At 34.9% G+C, this 21,673-nt stretch overlaps 1 protein-coding gene across 2 annotated transcripts in view; it reads right to left on the bottom strand.

The window, feature by feature from the left end:
- The window catches only part of LNPK (lunapark, ER junction formation factor), an 89,937-nt gene that overhangs the window by 3,163 nt on the left and 65,101 nt on the right, over positions 1 to 21,673 (bottom strand). Inside the window, exons 10-13 of one of the 2 annotated variants that reach the window (XM_060152597.1) lie at positions 8,186 to 8,291; positions 6,840 to 6,910; positions 5,764 to 5,934; positions 3,685 to 3,767 (exon numbers count right to left, since the gene is read on the bottom strand). In XM_060152597.1, coding sequence (XP_060008580.1) covers positions 3,685 to 3,767; positions 5,764 to 5,934; positions 6,840 to 6,910; positions 8,186 to 8,291 — 431 coding nt within the window. The remainder of the gene's footprint in view (positions 1 to 3,684; positions 3,768 to 5,763; positions 5,935 to 6,839; positions 6,911 to 8,185; positions 8,292 to 21,673) is intronic. The other variant, XM_060152596.1, reaches the window with a different exon arrangement.

The following is a 21,673-nucleotide window of genomic DNA, read 5'->3' as shown; positions in this document are numbered from 1 at the left end:
TTTTGACAGATTGCCTCAGTACTAAACTTAAAACAGGAGAGGATGGGCTTCCCTGGTGGCGCAGTGGTTGAGAGTCCGCCTGCCGAGGCAGGGGACACAGGTTTGTGCCCCGGTCCGGGAGGATCCCACATGCCGCAGAGAGGCTGGGCCCGTGAGCCATGGCCGCTGAGCCTGCGCGTCCGGAGCCTGTGCTCCGTAGCGGGAGAGGCCACAGCAGTGAGAGGCCCGCGTACCACAAAAAACAAAACAAAACAAAAAACAGGAGAGGTATCAAAGTTCATGATTTATCGTATTAAAGCTCTGTGATGTAACTATTTTCAGAAACAGATACATCCCCAGTCAAATCCGATTTAATTTAAAAATTCTGGGATCTTAAAGAAGTAGTTAATACAAAGAGAAGAACTATAATACTTAACTTTTTAATGTCTATAGAGGTGAATTCTAAGAAATACCATGTGCTGTCATAATTAGAAAATAGCATTATATACAAAACTTGCTCATCAATACTACACTGTATTTCAAAAAATATATAGAGGACTAAAAACTGGTGAAATGATGAGTAGGGCTGGAGAACAATCAAAAAGCCTAGTAATGACTACTTTTCTTCCCCCAGGTTAGTTTTTAGAAAAGTAATTTTAATAGCAGTTCACACTACAAAAATTTGGTATGTGTCATAGTATCTGTAATGCAGCTATCAGCTAGTCTAAATGACATAGATATTCAGTGTCTGGATGCCAATGCCATTTTGTGAGAGGTCATCCCAATAAGCTTGAAGTAAACTAGGTGTGCAAGATTAACAGAGAATTAATTACATATCAGTTTAATAACTAAACCACAGAGCTTTATAACAAGTTTATTAAATATATTCCAAAAGTACTTACTTTATTTCTGTGTGGGGGGGTATAATTTGCCCATTCTAATAAAAACAGTGAATTTTTTCTGTGAAGTTTAAAATAGCTTGGTGGTATAAAATACATTATAGTATATGTCAATATTTGGGCATAAAATACCAAAAGAGAAACCAGCTTTTATGTTCACACTAATAAAACAGGCCTACTCTCTCCCTGTGTAGCACCAGTTAAGACTAAAATTGATGCAAGTTATATGAATGACCTAATTCAATCTGTAAGAAAATTTTAAAAATCACCTTTGATATCTGTAATGCCAAGAAAACAACAGATCACAATGTGATGAAACAAAAATTACCCAAGGGATTTGCTCCTTACCTGCCTCCTACCCCTGCCCAACTCCCACCCCAATATCCTTGAGAGAGAAGCTTTTTCCACAAAATTGTAACAACTGGCTTCCACTTGTCTGGGCAAAGCTTCAGTTCAGCTAGACAGAGCTCAAACTCGTAAAACTGAGTGTAACTGTACAGTGAATACCACTGCCTCACCTGTAAACCACACAAATGCAAAAACATCTAAGAAGATCACCTTACCTTTAGGTTTTTATTCTAGCTCTTAAAAGAATAACTTTCTAAGAAAATTAAAGAATGGCCTAGCAAAACAATTTCATATGTCTCCAAAAGAAACACATAACTTCCACAGCAAAATACATGATTCTATTTAGATTATGCCTTCCAAAACCCCTCATATTTTAGTGATTTAGATTCTTACTTCTTATTCCTCTTTACAATAACTTAAAAATTTTTTTTGCCTTGCTAACACATCAGTACCTACTATATGCATAGACTATAAAACTTACTCAAAGGAAATTGGTTAAATTAAGATGGCCAATTTGTCTTTGAACTCACAGATTTTAAACAAACAGTTTTTGCAAGATTCTTCTGCCTTAAGAAAAACGGCCAACTTATATTTAAGGATCAAAGACATGAATTTCATCCCAAAACTAAACTCAATGGTTCAACGAACAAAATTCAAATAAATGATAACCACCTATGAAAAAACAGCTTATCTTTAACACACAGAATGTTGTGTAATTATTTACCATTGGTGAACAAATCCATTAGATGAGACTTTAGAATGTCATTATTAAGTAATAATGTAAAACTATTAGGTGAAGGTGTTTTAGAAAAAGGAATCAAAAGGCTAAAAGATCTATATGTCTAAAACAAACATGCAAAACCATACTACAGGCAAGTTTACATCTTGAGTAAGCTATACATAGCTAAATATAAATAAAGGTATAAGTTTTTTTGATCTGATAAATACACAGAATTCAATAAAATTTATATTATCAAATAGTTCAATTTCCTAGAGCATCATAATAAGCAATACTAAAAACAGAATTTTCCCTAGTTCAACATAACCTAATGGTAACAGTATATTGCTTAAAAGAAAGGAAGAGTAGAAATCAGATTATCAAGATAAATTTCACCTTATATAAATTTTAATCACTATTTTTGATAGTACTGATTAGATGCCATGAGTTTTATTATTAGCAAGTTATTTCAGGTTGAACAAAAGCTATGTTCTACTAAAATAATTACATAAGATCTAGCCAAATATAACTGAACAATGAAAACGATATTAACATTTTTCAAACATGCTAACTTCAAATCACTTTACTAAAATACTAACAGTGTAGCAATCTTGTACTCTAATTATTACCATATCTAACAAAAAGAATGCTATGTATCAGTTATTTTGGAAAATACACTTTTGAAAAAAACAAAACTGATAAACCCACTTTAACATGGCTTAGCAGAGACTCAAATATTACTGTACTATTCATTTCACAGTAAAAGAAACCGAGGAACCAAAAACCAGTTCATTAGTTTGGCATACCACATCTAGTATGCTTTTAGATAAAATGACAATCCTAATATCTTGCTTTCTCTTGTAGTCTATTACCAAAGCATCTGTATACACAGTTCTAGAAAAAATACTAGGAATTCAAATGAGCAATTAATGGGAGGAATTTCTTCTAGGTCTCCTTCTTTGATGAAAACTTTCCGAGGTTTCATATGTTGTTCTAAAGAGTGGTCCAAAAATTTCAAAAGCCTTGTGCCTCATCCTAAACGCAAAATCTTCCAGTAGCAGGATCAAGATAAAACTTAATTTCAAAGTCTTGCATCATAAATTGAAAAAAAAAAAAAGGTTTCTTCTATTAACTCTAGATTTATATAAATGGTTGTGGAATATTTTTTGAAAAAAAATTCAGATGGAAGAAAGTTACCTTTTGGTTCCATCTGTAAATTCAGTAATGCAATTTCAAGGAGCTATTTCAATACTTTAAAAATATATAAATATTAAAACAGGAAAGTTTTTCTTTCAGACCTCAAGTTTCTACGTCAAAAGTAGAAATCAGCAATCTAAGCCCTTAATCACATTGGCTGTCAGCAGAGAGAGTAGCTGATTGAGATGATATGCTCCTTACTTCATAGTTCAATTTAATCATAAAGGTATGCTACCAGCGTTCAAATGAATGCAGCTTCATCCGTTCATCAGAAATACTTCCTGTCGTTTACTAATAGAATCCAGCTTGGAATTGATAACTGTATATCAACAGTGTTGAGACAGGAGTCTTCGAAAAAATTTTCAGACTTCTGGAAAGCCAAAGAAGTAAAAAGGTGCTCATAATAGCCATTTTGATGAATCCAAACAGGAGAATGAAGAAGTTACTACTCTACAGACTATCTTAACCAAATGGAATCTCTTCAGTTTCTAGCACTGTGGAACTATCAGACCCTGCCTCAATGTCTTCACCTATTAACGTTACCTTATTAGGGTTGACTCTGAGCCAGTTAGACTTCATTCCGGAGATTTCTGACAGAAAATTAGACATCTGGGGTATTGCTCCTCCTAGATTAGATGAGAAGGAAAGGTATAGCTGGGTGTTGTTTTGCTAACTGTGCATCTTGACCTTAGCAGAAGATATAAAGTATGGGACTCATTATCAAGATATCTATTTTGTTGGCTGTTTTTTCTTTTCTTTTGTCCCAACTACTGGCTTTCAAATATTCACTTTAGCTTTCATAAGCAAGGTTACTCATGGAAAGTACTCCAATTTTTCCTCTGGGCATCTTCAGTACGGAATTCTTTAATTTTCAGTTCCAAGAGGCTTGCAATGGCAAAGCAGATGATTTGCATGTGACAGCATGCAGCTCAGAGCATGACTTAAGCAAAAGAAAAAAATCTGATATTGTGTTTGGAGTCGATGTTGCAGACTTGGAGAAGACGAATGCACTGATTCAGTGTTGGAAGTACACAGGCCTCTTGTCATGGCTATCTGTATTCAAATTCATTTTGATATTTGTTAGTAAGCCAAAAGCCAAGCCCAAGTCAACACACATATTTTAGGTCCATTCTTCGAAGTTAAAAAAAAAAAAAAAAAAAGATACTCAAAGTTTCATACTAAACTTTAGATATGCGAAAATTCACTGCCTCATATATTATTCTCAGTTCAAGCACTTTTTCTACTACTCAGTGATTTTTATAAAGAAATCAAATATATATAACTGATAATTTCAAGAAGTTAAAAAGATGCATACTGACTACTACTTAAACTATGTGAACTAAACTTCCCATATGCATTTCTTTTTCTGTACCAGGTAAAGCACCAAAATATCAGGGCCTTTGTCATAATTTTAGCAATCTTCATAATTCAGAGCTGCTTAACAAGCAGCTCCTCACTCAGTATTAATAACAAGAAATAGCTGGCCATTAATAGTCAGATTTTCCATCTCATCTTTTCCATTTTTTCATGAAATTTCCTCAAGAATTCCTAAAACAGAATTAAAAGATAAGTTCTAAAACTCAATGAATCTTGATAACTTCAGTTTCTCTAAAATAAGGTTGTTTTGGGCTTCCCTGGTGGCGCAGTGTTGAGAGTCCACCTGCCGATGCAGGGAACACGGGTTCGTGCCCCGGTCTGGGAAGATCCCACATGCCGCGGAGCGGCTGCGCCCGTGAGCCATGGCCGCTGAGCCTGCGCGTCCGGAGCCTGTTGCTCCGCAACGGGAGAGGCCACAACAGAGAGAGGCCCGCGTACCGCAAAAAAAAAAAAAAAAAAAAAACGGTAAAATAAGGTTGTTTCACAACAAAGGCATTCATCATCAGTGTTAAATCTTGTGGACCTCAATAAATTGTTTGTTTCAAAGAAACACCAGTCCTATCAACATAGTCTTCCAAAGAATGTAAGGCTGACTTTCCAACCCCAAAGTTTCTGGCTTTTGAGTAACTTCTATTCATTGAAATAGTAGGCACAAACCTATTTTTATCAATGTTAATTACAAAGCTTGTAAGAAATTTACCCTTATGAGTAGTAGTTTCATAATTCTCATAATCTGCTTCATTTAAGTAAATTGAAAAATAATTCCATGAAAACATTACTAGTTAAATGTCCCAACAGTTATTAAAAGAGGTAACTCCATAAATAATATTTACCTAGCTATTTCTAGATGCTGCTTAACACAATATAACCTGTATTTTAAAACTGAAACACATCAGGGGCTTCCCTGGTGGCGCAGTGGTTGAGAGTCCGCCTGCTGATGCAGGGGACACGGGTTCATGCCCCGGTCCGGGAAGATGCGGCGGAGCGGCTGGGCCCGTGAGCCATGGCCGCTGAACCTGCACGTCTGGAGCCTGTGTTCCGCAATGGGAGAGGCCACAACAGTGAGAGGCCCGCATACCGCAAAAAAAAAGCAAAAAAACCAAAAAAAACTGAAACACATCATACCAGTTGCACAGGAGGCCATAGTATCAGAACAACAGCTGATATACGCATGCTGCAAAATCTGATCCATTCTTGTCTAAAACATTATTAAGAGACAAAACTTTTTAATTAACATATTCATACCTTCACTGATCTGGTTCTCTGATGAAATCACACTTCCTGAGGGCAAGGAACCAACTGTGCTTGAGCCTTCCAAAGTCTGCCCCTTCTCAAAACTAAACTCTGGAAGTCTTGGAGCCTGGGGTCTGGTTTTTCTCGCAGGATTCAAGAAGAAACAGTAGGCACAACGAAAAGCTGCAGAGCATTTAAAAAAACAAAACAAAAATCATAAAACCAAAGAAATTTTAAGGACTAATCAAGTAACTCTCAAGATTACTTTTACAAGCAGTCAAAGAAACCTTCAAAAGTTACTTAGCCCTTGTGAAATTACTCGTGGTTTTAATAATATTATGGCAGGTGTTCTAACCAAAGTTTATTTTAAAGCATACTTTCTAATTATTAAAATTATAATATCAATTTAAAGCAGAAAAGATAATAAATTACATAGCAGGTTAACTAATAGCAAAACAATATTATAATGATCTAAATGTGTTACAGAAGTTACATTTCTAGTCACCGGAATCATTAGGTATCTTAAAATCCAGAATTTTGCTCACTTGACCCAAAAAATGTAGTATGTCATATTTGAGAAGCATAATTAATTTAGTTCAATATTTTTAAGTACTAGTAGCTGCACATAAAAATATTCTGAGGAGCTTTAAAAAAATGCTGATTCCTGGACCCCACCCCAGATCAATTAAAGCAGATTATCTGTAGGTGGGACCTGGGCATCACAATTTTTAAAAGCTCTTCATGTGATTCTGATGCACAGTGAAGTTTAAGAACTGGCTTAGGGACTTCCCTGACGGTCCAGTAGTTAAGACTCCGTGCTTCCAATGCAGGGGAAGTGGGTTCGATCCCTGGTCGGGGAACTAAGATCTCACATGCCGTACCGCATGGCAAAAAAAAAAAATAATAATAACAACTGTATACTGTATGAAGAAAAAAACCTGAGTTGCCTTTCCTACTTTGCTCTGTGTTCTACAATATGCCTGAACAACATATAAAGAGTAGTACCTAAAATAAAATGGCATTACATGGGAATTGGCATAGAATGAAATATTTAAAACATTTAAATCTAACTGCCAAATAATTCTTACCAATGTATTCAAATTCTTCTTTCAAAGCCATGCCATTGTGAGAAAAACACTGCTGACATATAAGGGCATACCTACACCAAAAGGAAAAATGAATAGAGAAGTTACAAATGCAGATAAAACCCATGGGAGAGGCTACTTTAGCCATCACAGCTGAAGTACACAGTACATAGCATTTAATATCGCTAAACATGTCATAGTAGATTAGATATTACTTATAAAACAATAAACAATACTCTTTAAACATGCTTACAGTAAAAATTTCAACTATTTTAAAATATAATTTATACATCAAATTAAAAATAAACTAAGAAACACTCAAATGAAAATATTCTTACTAAGTAAGCAGAAACATATTTGATAACAGAACACTTAAATTTTAATGTTTTCTAACATATATTCCTGGGGATGACAGACCCCAAATCTGTGGTCAGATTAAGACTGGAAAAGATGAAACCTCTTAGAGATTCACAGTGAGTATTATTAAAACCTCTGAGATGTCTTGTAGTAAAGAAATTAATTTAATCTTGTTTAGTCCAGTCCAAAGGTTAATTTCTATACATCATGATGCCTCTATCTATCCCAGTTACACTTAAACATCTTCTGCATTTTCTACTTATGTAATCTCTCTGTTCTCTGCATATGTACTTAACAAATACTTGGCCCTATCAAACAACATTCTATCTGTTTTGAATAACATATAATTTTTTACATTAACATTAAATTCTAGTCCCTTTATTAAAACGATAATATTAACCAATAACCTTGTCAAATATCTACTCTAAGAATATCCTAAGAATTACTTAAAAGTCTATACTATGACAATTGCTCTGCTCACATCATACCTATAATCCTAGAGTTATTATAAGGATTAATTAAGATAATACCTGGAAAAGCATTTTGGAACTGTAAGTGCCAAATACATGAAATTATCCTCACTGTTATTAAAATTATCACCATCAAGTCCAGTACTCACATTTGTAAAACTCCATTTCTTACAACCTACCAACTTTTCACTATTTACATGCTCTTCAAGTTCGAAAGAGTCAATGAAATGATTCAATTTCTCTAAAAATTACCTTATAGTATGGTTATAACATAGCAGTTACAATATTTTTTCTGTTATATATAATACATTTTTAAATTTTTTATCTAGATACTTTAAGCTACTACTGAAAAATAATTGAATATGTACTCTTTTGCAGGGCTATAAAATACTCCATTACGTTCTAAAATCAGGAAACAAGAACCACAAAGTTGTAGAACATCTAGGGCATGTGCACACACACATACCCTAACCAATAAGCTTTTCTTCATTTTCATTTTTCTACCACCCTAGTAAACATTACCTGTTCTGTGGACCATCACCAACTAAATATTCAACAATTCTATCCAGAGCTCCTCGTTCTCGGGGCAGAATAGGTCTTGCTAAAGGTGGACCAGGAGGATGAAGACCTAGTAAATAAATAAATATATATATAACTTATATGTATAAAATACATTTAAACTTTAATTCAGTTGCCAAAAACTACCTATGCTTGTTCGAACTTTTAAATGATTTTAACAAAACAAAAATAATATTGTTATTAACCTCTGTGTTCAAATTTTCATTGAAAATACTGCACTACAAAAAATATATTTATACATGTGCTATATTAGAACCAGGAACATAATCTATTAAGGAATAAAGCTATGTTGAGTTCTGTACAAATTAATTTTTAAAATGCTCAGACTCTTAAAAGTTTATGTAATAATAAACTAGGGGATGTCCACTTTGTACCACAACAGAATAACCAGGGTCAGATTTAATCTTCCCACCTAAAACAACTAAAATACTGTGTAAAATATATGATGCAATGGTCTTAAAGACACTGGATATCAGGCAATGTAAGATAAAGATCCCTGAAAGACAAAAAGCAAATAAGATGAGCCCACTGCCAACTCCCAACAGCCAACTGCCCCCAACCTGTTGCCTGGAGAGAGTTTCCAGGTAGCAACTCAGGCAGGGTAAATCCAGGTGAAGTTCATCAGTCTCCTTGAGTTGAGGAGATAAAGCTGGAACTCTGGGGAGGCCAAGACAGGTTGAGTTCACTGGAAAGAGTACCAGAGGGGAGAGAATGCACAGAGCAAGAACACCAAAGATCTGCCCAGGATGCCTATGAGGAAGACTACCTGAGGACAGAGAAATAACTGCCCCAAAATACTAAAGCTACCAGTGCTCACATGGGATCAAAAATATCACATGTTCCCACCAGCCAGGGTGGAAAACTTCATAACTCACAGGTCATTGGGTAAGTATTCAGAGGAGCTTTGTATAGGAATATGAAAACATCCTGTACCCAATAAGGTTAGATCTACAATGTCTGACATCAGATAAAAAATTATTAGACATGCAAATTAGCAGGAAAATACAACCCATATGAGAAAAATCAATCAAAAGTGACCCAGAAATGACAAAGATGACACCATTAATAGACAAATATACTAAAACACTTATTATGACTATATTCCATATGCTTGAGAATCCAGAGGAAAGACTTAATATGTTAAGTAGAGACATGAAAAAAATTTAAAAGATCCAAATTGAATCTCTACAGGTGAAATCTATATCTTGATTTAAAAATCCACAGACGAAATGAATAGCTGGACATTACAAGAAAAAATTAGTAAACTTCAAGACAGAGCAACAGAAACCATACAAAATGAAACACAAAGTCTAAAAAGATTTTTAAATGAACAAATCATCAGTGAGCCATGGAACAACTTCAAGCACCTAGTATACATATAACTGAAGTTCAGAAGAGGAGAAAGAGGGAAAGAAAAATATATTAGAAGAAATAATGCACAGAACTTTTCCAAATTGGACGAAAACTGTAAACAAACACACAGACCCAAGAATATCAACAAGCCCTAAGCACAAGAAATATAAATAATATTGTGCCAAGGCACAGCATACTCAAACTGCTTAAAACCAGTGATAGAGGGAAAATCTTAAAAGCAGTCAGCTGTGGCACAGTGGTTGAGAGTCCACCTGCCGATGCAGGGGACATGGGTTCGTGCCCTGGTCCAGGAAGATCCCACATGCCGCGGAGCGGCTGGGCCCGTGAGCCATGGCCGCTGGGCCTGTGTGTCTGGAGCCTGTGCTCCGCAACGGGAGAGGCCACAACAGTGAGAGGCCCGCGTACCGAAAAAAAAAAAAAAGCAGTCAGAAAAAGATACATTATATACAGAGAAACAGAGATAAGAATGACAGATTTCTCATCAGAATATAAGCAAGCCAGAAGACAGTGAAACAGTATCTTTAAAGTTCTGAAAGAAAAACTATCAAATTAGAACTCTGTATTAATGAAAACATCTTTTAAAAATGAAGGCTTTTTTTGGACATACAAAACTGAAAGAATTCATCACTAGCAGAACTGTACTATAAGAAATGTTAGAAGAAATCCTTCAGGCAGAAGAAAAATGACATCAGACAGAAAGCTGGATCTACACAAAAGAAAGAGGAGTACCTGAAATGGTTACCATGTGGGTAAATACATAAAATTTATTATTTAAATCACTTTAAAAAATAATCAGTGGCTTAAAGAAAAAGTAATACATGATTTCCCTTCCTGTCCAAAATTTCCCATGAAAGCTTTTGTAAGCCAAAATGGCATAAAGTGAAGAAGCAATTACCTTAGGATACATCTTGCTAATGGATGCACAAAATAAATTGAGATAAAACACAGATGTTCACAGACAAAGTTCAAAGCTATGGCGGCTTGATGCTGAGATGCTGAGTGTAGTTCCCAGGGAAGTAGCTTGGCGGTGCCACTCTTGCTGCTCAGGATGTGCGCTGCCTCTATAACAGCTCACTGCAAAACAAACGCTAAACGCTATTTTTGCTTTCCACCTTTTTTCGTAAAAGCGAAAACCCTCTTCCGATTTCTTTCAGTTAGTGAAAACAGGTACTAATGTAGGTCTTTCATAAAAGCAAAGTGGTGTAAAGTGAACTTTCAAAATGCGGGGGATATCTGTAATTTCTTCTGGGGTTTATAATACATATATAAGCAAAACGTATGACAACAATAGCACAAAGGCCAGAAGGAGAGAAACATTAGTACACTGTAGCTTGATTCGTAAACTATGTGAGAACTGGTATCATATTACTTGAGATGAACTATGACAAATTAAAGATACATACTGCAAACTCTAAAATACCTGCTAAAATAACAAAAACAAAAAAGCACTATAGCTGATAAGGCAACAAAAAGAATTAAATGGAATCATAAAAGACACTCAACCCACAAGAAGGCAGAAGACAGGAGAAAGGTAGCAGAACAGATGGGACAAATAGGAAAAAAAATAGCACAATAAAAGATTTAAACTCAAACCTAAACATACTAATCATTACATTAAATTTATGTGGCCTGAACATCCTCACTATAAGGCAAATATTGTCAGAATGGATAAAAAAGCAAGACCCAATAGATGCCGCTTACAAAAACCCCATTTTAAATATAAGGACACAAACAGGTTAAAAGTAAATGACAGGAAAAATATATAAATACACTAACACTAATCAAAAGAAACCTGGAGCACTTGTATTAATAGCAATCAGAGTAGATTCGGGAGCAAAGAATATAATCAGGGATAAAAAGGGTAATTTCATAATGACAAGGAGTCAATTCATCAAGAAGACATAATAATCCTAAACATATATGTGCATCATAACAGAGTTTCAAAAACTAACAGAACTACAAAAAGAAACAAAGACACAATTATAGTCAGAGATTTCAACAGCATTCTCTCAATAATTGACAGAACAAACAGACAGAAAATCATTGATGACATAGAGTACTATCTACTACCAACTTGACCTAATTGACATTTATAGCCATTCTACCCAACAGGAACAGAATATATATTCCTTTCAAGTGAATATAAAACATACACCAAGACAAATGATAGTATGAGGTATAAAACAAGTCTCAATACATTTAAGAAGATTCAATAATTCAAAGTATGTTTTCTGATAACAACAGAATTAAATTAGAAATCAGCAACAAAAAGACATCATGAAAATATCCAAATTTTTGGAGACTAAATAATAGACATATAAAAAATCCAGGCTTTAAAGAAAAATCAAAAAATAAATTAGAAAGCATTTTTAACTAAATGAAAACAAACAAAAAAACATATCAAATTTATGACATGCACCTAAAGCAATACTTAGAGGAAAATTTATAACACTAAACACTATACCACTAAACACCTACAAAACAGGATAGGCCTAAAATCCATGAATTCAGCTTCCACCTTAAGAACCACAAAGGAAACAGCAAATGAAACCTGAAGTAAACAGAATAAAGGAAATAATAAAGATCAGAGAGGGAATTAATAAAAGAGGAAATACAAAAATAATAGAGAAAAGCTAGCTCTTTCAGAAGACCAATTGCATTGATAAACGTCTAGCCAGACTAATCAGGGAAAAAAAAAAGGAAGATACAAAATACTAACGTTAAGAATGAGACAGACTTCCCTGGTGGCGCAGTGGTTAAGAATCCATCTGACAATGCAGGGGCCACAGGTTCGAGTCCTGAACCAGGAAGATCCCACATGCCAAGAAGTAACTAAGCTCGTGAGTCCCAACTACGGAGCCTGCAGTCTAGAGCGCGCGAGCCAAAACTACTGAGCCCATGCGCCACAACTACCGAAGCCCAGGCACCTAAAAGCCCATGCTACACAACAAGAAAGCCACTGCAGTGAGGAGCCTGCACACTGGAACGAAGAGCAGCCCCCACTTGCTGCAACTAGAGAAAGCTCGTGCATAGCAACGAAGACCCAATGCAGCCAAAAATAAATAAATGAATAAATAAATAAATAAATTTATTAAAAAAATGAGACATGACATAAATCGAGATAGTAAAGATATTAAAAGAATAAGAAGGGTATATTATGAATAACTTTATGCCAATAAATTCTGTAAGTTAGATGAAATAAATTCCTCGAAAGACTACCAAACTACCACAACTCACTCAACAACAATTAGATAACTATTTAATTTGTTAAAATTTTGTTAAGAATTTTTGCATCCATGTTCATGAGGGATATTAGTCTGCAGTTTTCCCTTTAAAAAACTGAATTTTTAGTTGCAAAAAAAAACCTTCCACAAAGAAAACACCAAGCCCAGGTACTTTAACCTATAAAATTTTAATTTATTATTAAGAAATAATACCAGACCACAGGACAGACAGAAGAAGCAAGAAGAACTACAGTCCTGCAGCCTGTGGAACAAAAACCAAATTCACAGAAAGACAAAATGAAAAGGCAGAGGACTATGTACCAGATGAAGGAACAAAATAAAACCCCAGAAAAACAATTAAATAAAATGGAGATAGGCAACCATCCAGAAAAAGAATTCAGAATAATGATAGCGAAGATGATCCAGGACCTCGGAAAAAGAATGGAGGCAAAGACTCAGAAGATGAAAGAAATGTTTAACAAAGACCTAGAATAATTAAAGAACAAACAAACAGAGATGAACAATACAATAACTGAAATGAAAAATACACTAGAAGGAATCAATAGCAGAATAACTGAGGCAGAAGAACAGATAAGTGACCTGGAAGACAGAATGGTGGAATTCACTGCTACAGAACAGAATAAAGAAAAAAGAATGAAAAGAAATGAAGACAGCCTAAGAGACCACTGGGACAACATTAAATGCAACAACATTTGCATGATAGGGGTTCCAGAAGGAGAAGAGAGAGAGAAAGGACCCAAGAAAATATCTGAAGAGATTATAGTCGAAAACTTCCCTAACATGGGAAAGGAAATAGCCACCCAAGTCCAGGAAGTGCAGAGAGTCCCATACAGGATAAACCCAAGGAAGACATACACCAAGACACATAGTAATCAAATTGGCAAAAGTTAAAGACAAAGAAAAATTATTAAAAGCAACAAGGCAAAAATGACAAATAACATACAAGGGAACTCCCATAAGGTTAACAGCTGATTTCTCAGCAGAAACCCTACAAGCCAGAGGGCAGTGGCATGATGTATTTAAAGTGATTAAAGGGAAGAACCTACAACAAAGATTATTCTATCAGGCAAGGATCTCATTCAGATTCAACTGAGAAATCAAAAACTTTACAGACAAGCAAAAGCTAAGAGAGTTCAGCACCACCAAACCAGAGCTAAAACAAATGCCAGAGGAATTCGCCTAAGTGGGAAACACAAGAGAAGAAAAGGACCTACAAAAACAAACCCAAAACAATTAAGAAAACGGTAATAGGAACATACATATCAATAATTACCTTAAATGTGAATGGATCAAATGCTCCAACCAAAAGACACAGGCTTGCTGAAGGGACACAAAAACAAGACCCATATATATACTGTCTACAAGAGACCCACTTCAGACCTAGGGACACAAACAGACTGAAAGCGAGGAGATGGAAAAAGATATTCAATGCAAATGGAAATCAAAAGAAAGCTGTAGTAGCAATACTCATATCAGATAAAATAGACTTTAAATAAAGAATGTTACAAGAGACAAGGAAGGACACTACGAAAGGGATCAATCCAAGAAGAAGATATAACAATTATAAATGTATATGCACCCAACATAGGAGCACCTCAATATATAAGGCAAATGCTAACAGCTCTAAAAGGGGAAATCGACAATAACACAATAATAGTAGGGGACTTTAACACCTTATTTACACCAAAGGAAAGATCATCCAGACAGAAAATTAATAAGGAAACACAAGCTTTAAATAACAAAAGAGATCAGATAGATTTAATTGATATTTATAGGACATTCCATCCAAAAACAGCAGATTACACTTTCTTCTCAAATGCACATGCAACATTCTCCAGGATAGATCACATCTTGGGTCACAAATCAAGCCTTGGTAAATTTAAGAAAATTGGAATTATATCAAGCATCTTTTCTGACCACAATGCTATGAGATTAGAAATCAATTAAAGGGGAAAAAACATAAAAAACACAGACACATGGAGGCTACACAATACGTTACTAAATAACCAAGAGATCACTGAAGAAATCAAAAAGAAAATCAAAAAATACCTAGAGACAAATGACAATGAAAACACGATGATCCAAAACCTATGGCATGCAGCAAAAGCAGTTCTAAGAGGGAAGGTTATAGCAATACAATGCTCCCTCAAGAAACAAGAAAAATCTCAAATAAACAATCTAACCTTACAACTAAAGTAACTAGAGTAAGAAGAACAAACAAAACCCACAGTTACTACAAGGAAAGAAATCATAAAGATCAGAGCAGAAATAAATGATATAGAAGCAAAGAAAACAACAGCAAAGATCAACAAAACTAAAAGCTCGTTCTTTGAGAAGATAAACAAAACTGATAAACCATTAGCCAGACTCATCAAGCAAAAGAGGGAGAGGACTCAAATCAATAAAATTAGAAATGAAAAAGGAGAAGTTACAACAGACACTGCAGAAATACAAAGCATCCTAAGAGACTACTATAAGCAACTCTGTGCCAATAAAATGGACAACTTGGAAGAAACTGACAAATTCTTAAAAAGGTATAACCTTCCAAGACTGAACCAGGAAGAAATAGAAAATATGAACAGACCAATCACAAGTAATGAAATTGAAACTGTGATATAAAATCTTCCAACAAACAAAAGTCCAGGACCAGATGGCTTCACAGGCGAATTCTATCAAACATTTAGAGAAGAGCTAACACCCATTCTTCTCAAACTCTTCCAAAAATTTTCAGAGGAAGGAACACTCCCAAACTCATTCTATGAGGCCACCATCACCCTGATACCAAAACCAGACAAAGATGTCACAAGGATAGAAAACTACAGGCCAATATCAACGATGAGCATAGATGCAAAAATCCTCAAACAAAATACTAGCAAACAGAATCCAATAGCACATTAAAAGGATCATACACCATGATCAACTGGGGTTTACCCAAGGAATGCAAGGATTCTTCAATATATGCAAATCAATCAATGTGATACACCATATTAACAAATTGAAGAAAAATCATATGATCATTGCAATAGATGCAGAAAAAGCTTTTGACAAAATTCAACACCCATTTATGATAAAAACTCTCCAGAAAGTGGGCACAGAGGGAACTTACCTCAACATAATAAAGGCCGTATACGACAAACCCACACCAAACATCATTCTCAATGGTGAAAAACTGAAAGCATTTCCTCTAAGATCAGGAACAAGACAAGGATGTCCACTCTTGCCACTATCATTCAACATAGTTTTGGAAGTCCTAGCTATGGAAATCAGAGAAGAAAAAGAAATAAAAGGAATACAAATCGGAAAAGAAGAAGTAAAAGTGTCACTGTTTGAAGATGACATGATACTATACCTAGAGAATCTCAAAGATGCCACCAGAAAACTCCTAGAGCTAATCAATGAATTTGGTAAAGTTGCAGGATACAAAGTTAATGCACAGAAATCTCTTGCATTCCTATATACTAATGATGGAAAATCTGAAAGAGAAATTAAGGAAACACCCCCATTTACCACTGCAACAAAAAGAATAAAATACCTAGAAATAAACCTACCTAGGGAGACAAAAGACCTGTATGCAGAAAACTATAAGACACTGATGAAAGAAATTAAAGATGATACCAACAGATGGAGAGATATACTATGTTTCTGGATTGGAAGAATCAATATTGTGAAAATGACTATACTCCTCAAAGCCATCTACATATTCAATGCAATCCCTATCAAATTACCAATGGCATTTTTTACAGAACAAGAACAAATCATCTTAAAATTTGTACAGAGACACAAAAGACCCCGAATAGCCAAAGCAGTCATGAGGGAAAAAAATGGAGCTGGAGGAATCAGACTCCCTGACTTCAGACTATACTACAAAGCTACAGTAATCAAGACAATATGGTACTGGCACAAAAACGGAAACACAGATCAATGGAACAAGATAGAAAGCCCAGAGATAAACCCTACGCACATATGGTCACCTTATTTTTGATAAAGAAGGCAGGAATATACAATGGAGAAAAGACAATCTCTTCAATAAGTGGTGCTGGGAAAACAGGACAGCTACATGTAAAAGAATGAAATTAGAACACTCCTTAACACCATACACAAAAATAAACTCAAAATGGATTAGAGACCTAAATATAAGACCAGAGACTATAAAACTCTTACAGGAAAACATAGGAAGAATACTCTATGACATAAATCACAGCAAGATCTTTTTTGATCCACCTCCTAGAGTAATGGAAATAAAAACAAAAATAAACAAATGGGACTTAATGAAACTTAAAAGTTTTTGCAAAGCAAAGGAAACTACAAAACAAGATGAAAAGACAACCTTCAGAATGGGAGAAAATATGTGCAAACGAATCAACAGACAAAGGATTAATCTCCAAAATATATAAACAGCTCATGCAGCTCAATATTACAAAAAACAAACAACCCAATAAAAAAATGGGCAAAAGACCAGATAGACATTTCTCCAAAGATGACATACAGATGGCCAAGTGGCACATGAAAAGCTGCTCAACATCACTAATTATTAGAGAAATGCAAATCAAAACTACAATGAGGTATCACCTCACACCAGTTAGAATGGGCATCATCAGAAAATCTACAAACAACAAATGCTGGAGAGGGTGTGGAGAAAAGGGAACCCTCTTGCACTGTTGGTGGGAATGTAAATCAATACAGCCACTATGGAGAACAGTACGGAGGTTCCTTAAAAAACTAAAAATAGAATTACCATATGACCCAGCAATCCCACTATTGGGCATATACCCAGAGAAAACCGTAATTCAAAAAGATACATGCACCCCAATGTTCACTGCAGCACTATTTACAATAGCCAGGTCATGGAAGTACCTAAATGCCCACTGACAGACAAATGGATAAAGAAGATGTGGTACATATATAGAATGGAGTATCAGCCATAAAAAGGAACGAAATTTGGTCATTTGTAGAGACGTGGATGGACCTAGAGACTGTTATACAGAGTGAAGTAAGTCAGAAAAAGAAAAACAAATATCGTATATTAACGTATATATGTGGAATCTAGCAAAATGGTACAGATGAACTGGTTTGCATGGCAGAAATAGAGACACAAATGTACAGAACAAATGTATGGACACCAAGAGGGGAAAGCCGGTGTGTGGGAGGGGGTGTGATGAATTGGGAGATTGGGATTGACATATACACACTAATATGTATAAAACAGGTAACTAATAGAACCCCCTCTATTAAAAAATAAAATTCGAAGAAATAATACCATTTCCACACAAACTTGTCCATAAAATTAAAGATGAGAAAATACCTTCTCATAGTGAGGCCAGCATTACTCTGATAACAAAACCAGAAAAAAAAATTACAAGAAAAAACAAAACTACAGACCAATATCCCTAAGGAAAATTGCTGTAAATATTTCTAACGAAATTTTAGCAAATTGAACCCAACAATATATATAAAATAATAAAACATCATGACCAAGTGAAATTTACCTCAGGAAAGCTAGTGGTTTAACATCTAAAAATCAATGTTAAAAAAACCAATAAGGGGGCTTCCCTGGTGGCGCGGTGGTTGGGAGTCCGCTTGCCGATGCAGGGCGCACGGGTTCGTGCTCCAGTCCGGGAGGATCCCGCGTGCCGTGGAGCGGCTGGGCCCGCGGGCCATGGCTGCTGAGCCTGCGCGTCCGGAGCCTGTGCTCCGTGACAGGAGAGGCCACGGCAGTGAGAGGCCTGCATACAGCAAAAAACAAAACAAACAAACAAAAAAAAAAACAATCAGGGACTTCCCTGGTGGAGCAGTGATTAAGAATCCACCTGCCAATGGAGGGGACACGGATTCGATCCCTGGTCTGGGAAGATCCCACATGCCGCAGAGCAACTAAGCCCATGTGCCACAACTACTGAGCCTGCACTCTAGAGCCTGCATGCCACAACTACTAAAGCCCCTGTGCCTAGAGCCTGTGCTCCGCAGCAAGAGAAACCACCACAATGAGAAGCCCATACACTGCAACGAAGAGTAGCCCTCGCTTGCCGCAACTAGAGAAAGCCCACGCACAGCAACAAAGACCCAACGCAGCCAAAAATAAATAAATAAATTTATTTTTAAAAAATCAATCAGTGTATTTCACCATATGAGATAGTGAATGTTAAAACAGTGATGTTAAAACAAAAAAACAAACTAAAACCCTACATGAGCATCTCAATAGATGCAGAAAAAGCATTTGACAAAATCCATCATCTTTTACTGATAAAAACCTTTGTAACTAGGATTGGAAGGGTACTTCCTCAATCTGACAAAGGGTATCTATTAAAAAAAAAAAACCTATAGCTTACATCAGGCTGAATGAAGAAAAAGTAAATGCTCTCCTCCTAAGATCAGCAATAAGGCAAGGATGTCTGCTCTCACCACTTCTATTTAACACTGCACTAAAGGTTCTAGCTAGTATAATAAGGCAAGAAAAAGAAATGAAAGGAATCCAGATTTTAAAAGAAGAAGTAAAATTGTCCTTACTTACAATCTGACAGCCTATGTAGAAAATACTATGGAATCTATAAGAAAAAAAGCTATCAGAACTAACAAGTGAGTTTAGCAATATTACAGGATACAAGATCAATATACAAAAATCAACTCTATTTCTATATATGTTAGCAAGGAACAATGGAAATAGTTAATAAAATATCATTTCAAATATGATAAAAACATGAAAAAATTAGATGTACGTTTAACCCCAAAAGGTGCAAAACCTATATACTGAACACTGCAAAACATTGTTGAGAGAAACTAGAGAAGATCTAAATAAATAGAGAGATACATTGTGTTCATGTAATAAATTAGCCAGTATCAGAGGAGATGAATGGAGAATGGGGAGTGGAGGAATAACCCAGAATTTAGTTAATGATTACATCATATAAAAACAGTAGCAACAAAAACAAAGATTGCACATTCAAACTTTATGAATTGTTAACTCCACAGTCTCTGAAAACTGAAACAGAACTGTGTGCAGGAGATACTCTGAACTGAGAGACTACACAGAAGGCACTGAGAAGAAAGTGAGAGAATAAAATAAATAAGATGTGATGTTTGCCTTTGTAAAACAAGGCCAGATAAGAGTAAGATAGGCAGCAATGGAGGTTACGTGGAGACCTCGTAGAAGACTTTGAAACAAAATGCGGTCTTGTTGGAATAAACCCTGCAATACATGCATAAAAGGTTTTCAAAATGGCTGTGACAAATACTTTAAAGCATTAAAAAATGGCTTTAGGGCAGTAACATGATATTAATATGTTAAAAGATAAGAAAGAGATTTGCTTTGTAAATAATCACAAATCTAAAGGTTGTTACCATCTTTAAAAAGGCAAATGATGTAGAATTATAGCTAGTAAATGAAATTTAGGTTCTAGAATAAGTTTTTAGTATTACAAATCAAGTACATTTTTCAGATTTCATCAGTTATTGGTATAGTCGTACTAACAACATTCAATCATTATCATCAAAACATTAACTTGAATGTAGACATTAAGTGTCATCCCTCATTACCAAATTTTCAACTTGAATAAACATGCCAAATTAGATTTTGAAAGCATTTAAGCCAACTTAACTTTTGCTGGAGTATTTTACTTCTACATGTTTAAAATGAAAATGTCCAGAAAGGAATCTGGATAAATAAAACAACAGATTTCATAAAACTATCTTAACTCCCTTGCATACTAATAACTTTTAAAATAACACATCTTTGTATTCATGCTGTTATGGGTAACAGTAATTAATAAAAACATCAAGAGCAATCATTGTAGGAATACTGGTCATTTTTACACAGCTTGGCAAATTATCAAGTACCTGCTGGTTATTAATTTCCAAACATATGGGAGCCCTGTGGTAATACACATTAAATTGATTCTCTTCCACAAATATGGCATAATGAAAATATGAATTATTAATCTTCGCTGTAAGAAATCACTTAACTCATTCATACTTTTGGCAATGTACAACTTAAATACAAAGTCTTTTACACAGAAACTAATTAAAAACTTCAGTAAAATATGTTATATTTACATGATCATGAAATGGTAGGCCATTGCTCCTGCTATAATCCTGTTCTTACATGTGCTAGTATATAATTTTTATTATTTTATATAAATTGCTAAACTTTAATTTCTTTAAAACTAGTTATACAAATGTATATAACTCATGCATTCTCACAAAAAATGTTCTTTCATTAAACAACTAAGAGCTTTACTTTACAAATATGGGTATCTTGGATCAACTAGATAACTGAAAGATGAATAATTTTCAATCACTTTAATTTACTCAACTTCACAAAATATATGGCTGCCTTGAGTGACATCATTATATGTCAAGTTTAAAAGTATTTTTTCAATAACCAATAATTAAAAGTTATGTTTTGTATTCATTTCATTTGTAGCTAGCTTTCTTAATGTATTTATAAATTAATAGTTTTCTAGTTTTCTAAAATCTTATGCTGCTTTTTTTGAAGAAAAAGCAGGAAAAAAAGTCTACTGCATTAGTAACATTTAGATTGCTTATTGATTTTATTACATAAGTGCCCTGAATACCTGATATCAACTACTAACTAGCCTCAAAATCATTATAAATTATATGTAATTAGTCATGAAATATGAAAGTAATCTAAATTAAAATTAAATATTCTAAAATAAAATAAATAATTTACTATCATATTCAATAATCAGACATGGAAATCTACATAAACTAATGTGATCTGCTGATATAGTGGACTTCCATGTCCCAATCACACTCCAAAAGAAAGCTGCAGGGTAATATAATCTATTACACTCCAAAA

The sequence above is a fragment of the Lagenorhynchus albirostris genome, chromosome 6 (assembly GCF_949774975.1).
Source record: "Lagenorhynchus albirostris chromosome 6, mLagAlb1.1, whole genome shotgun sequence".
Lineage (NCBI taxonomy): Eukaryota > Metazoa > Chordata > Mammalia > Artiodactyla > Delphinidae > Lagenorhynchus > Lagenorhynchus albirostris.
Note: the sequence above shows the minus strand (reverse complement) of the source record. Positions and strands in the feature narration are given on the sequence as shown.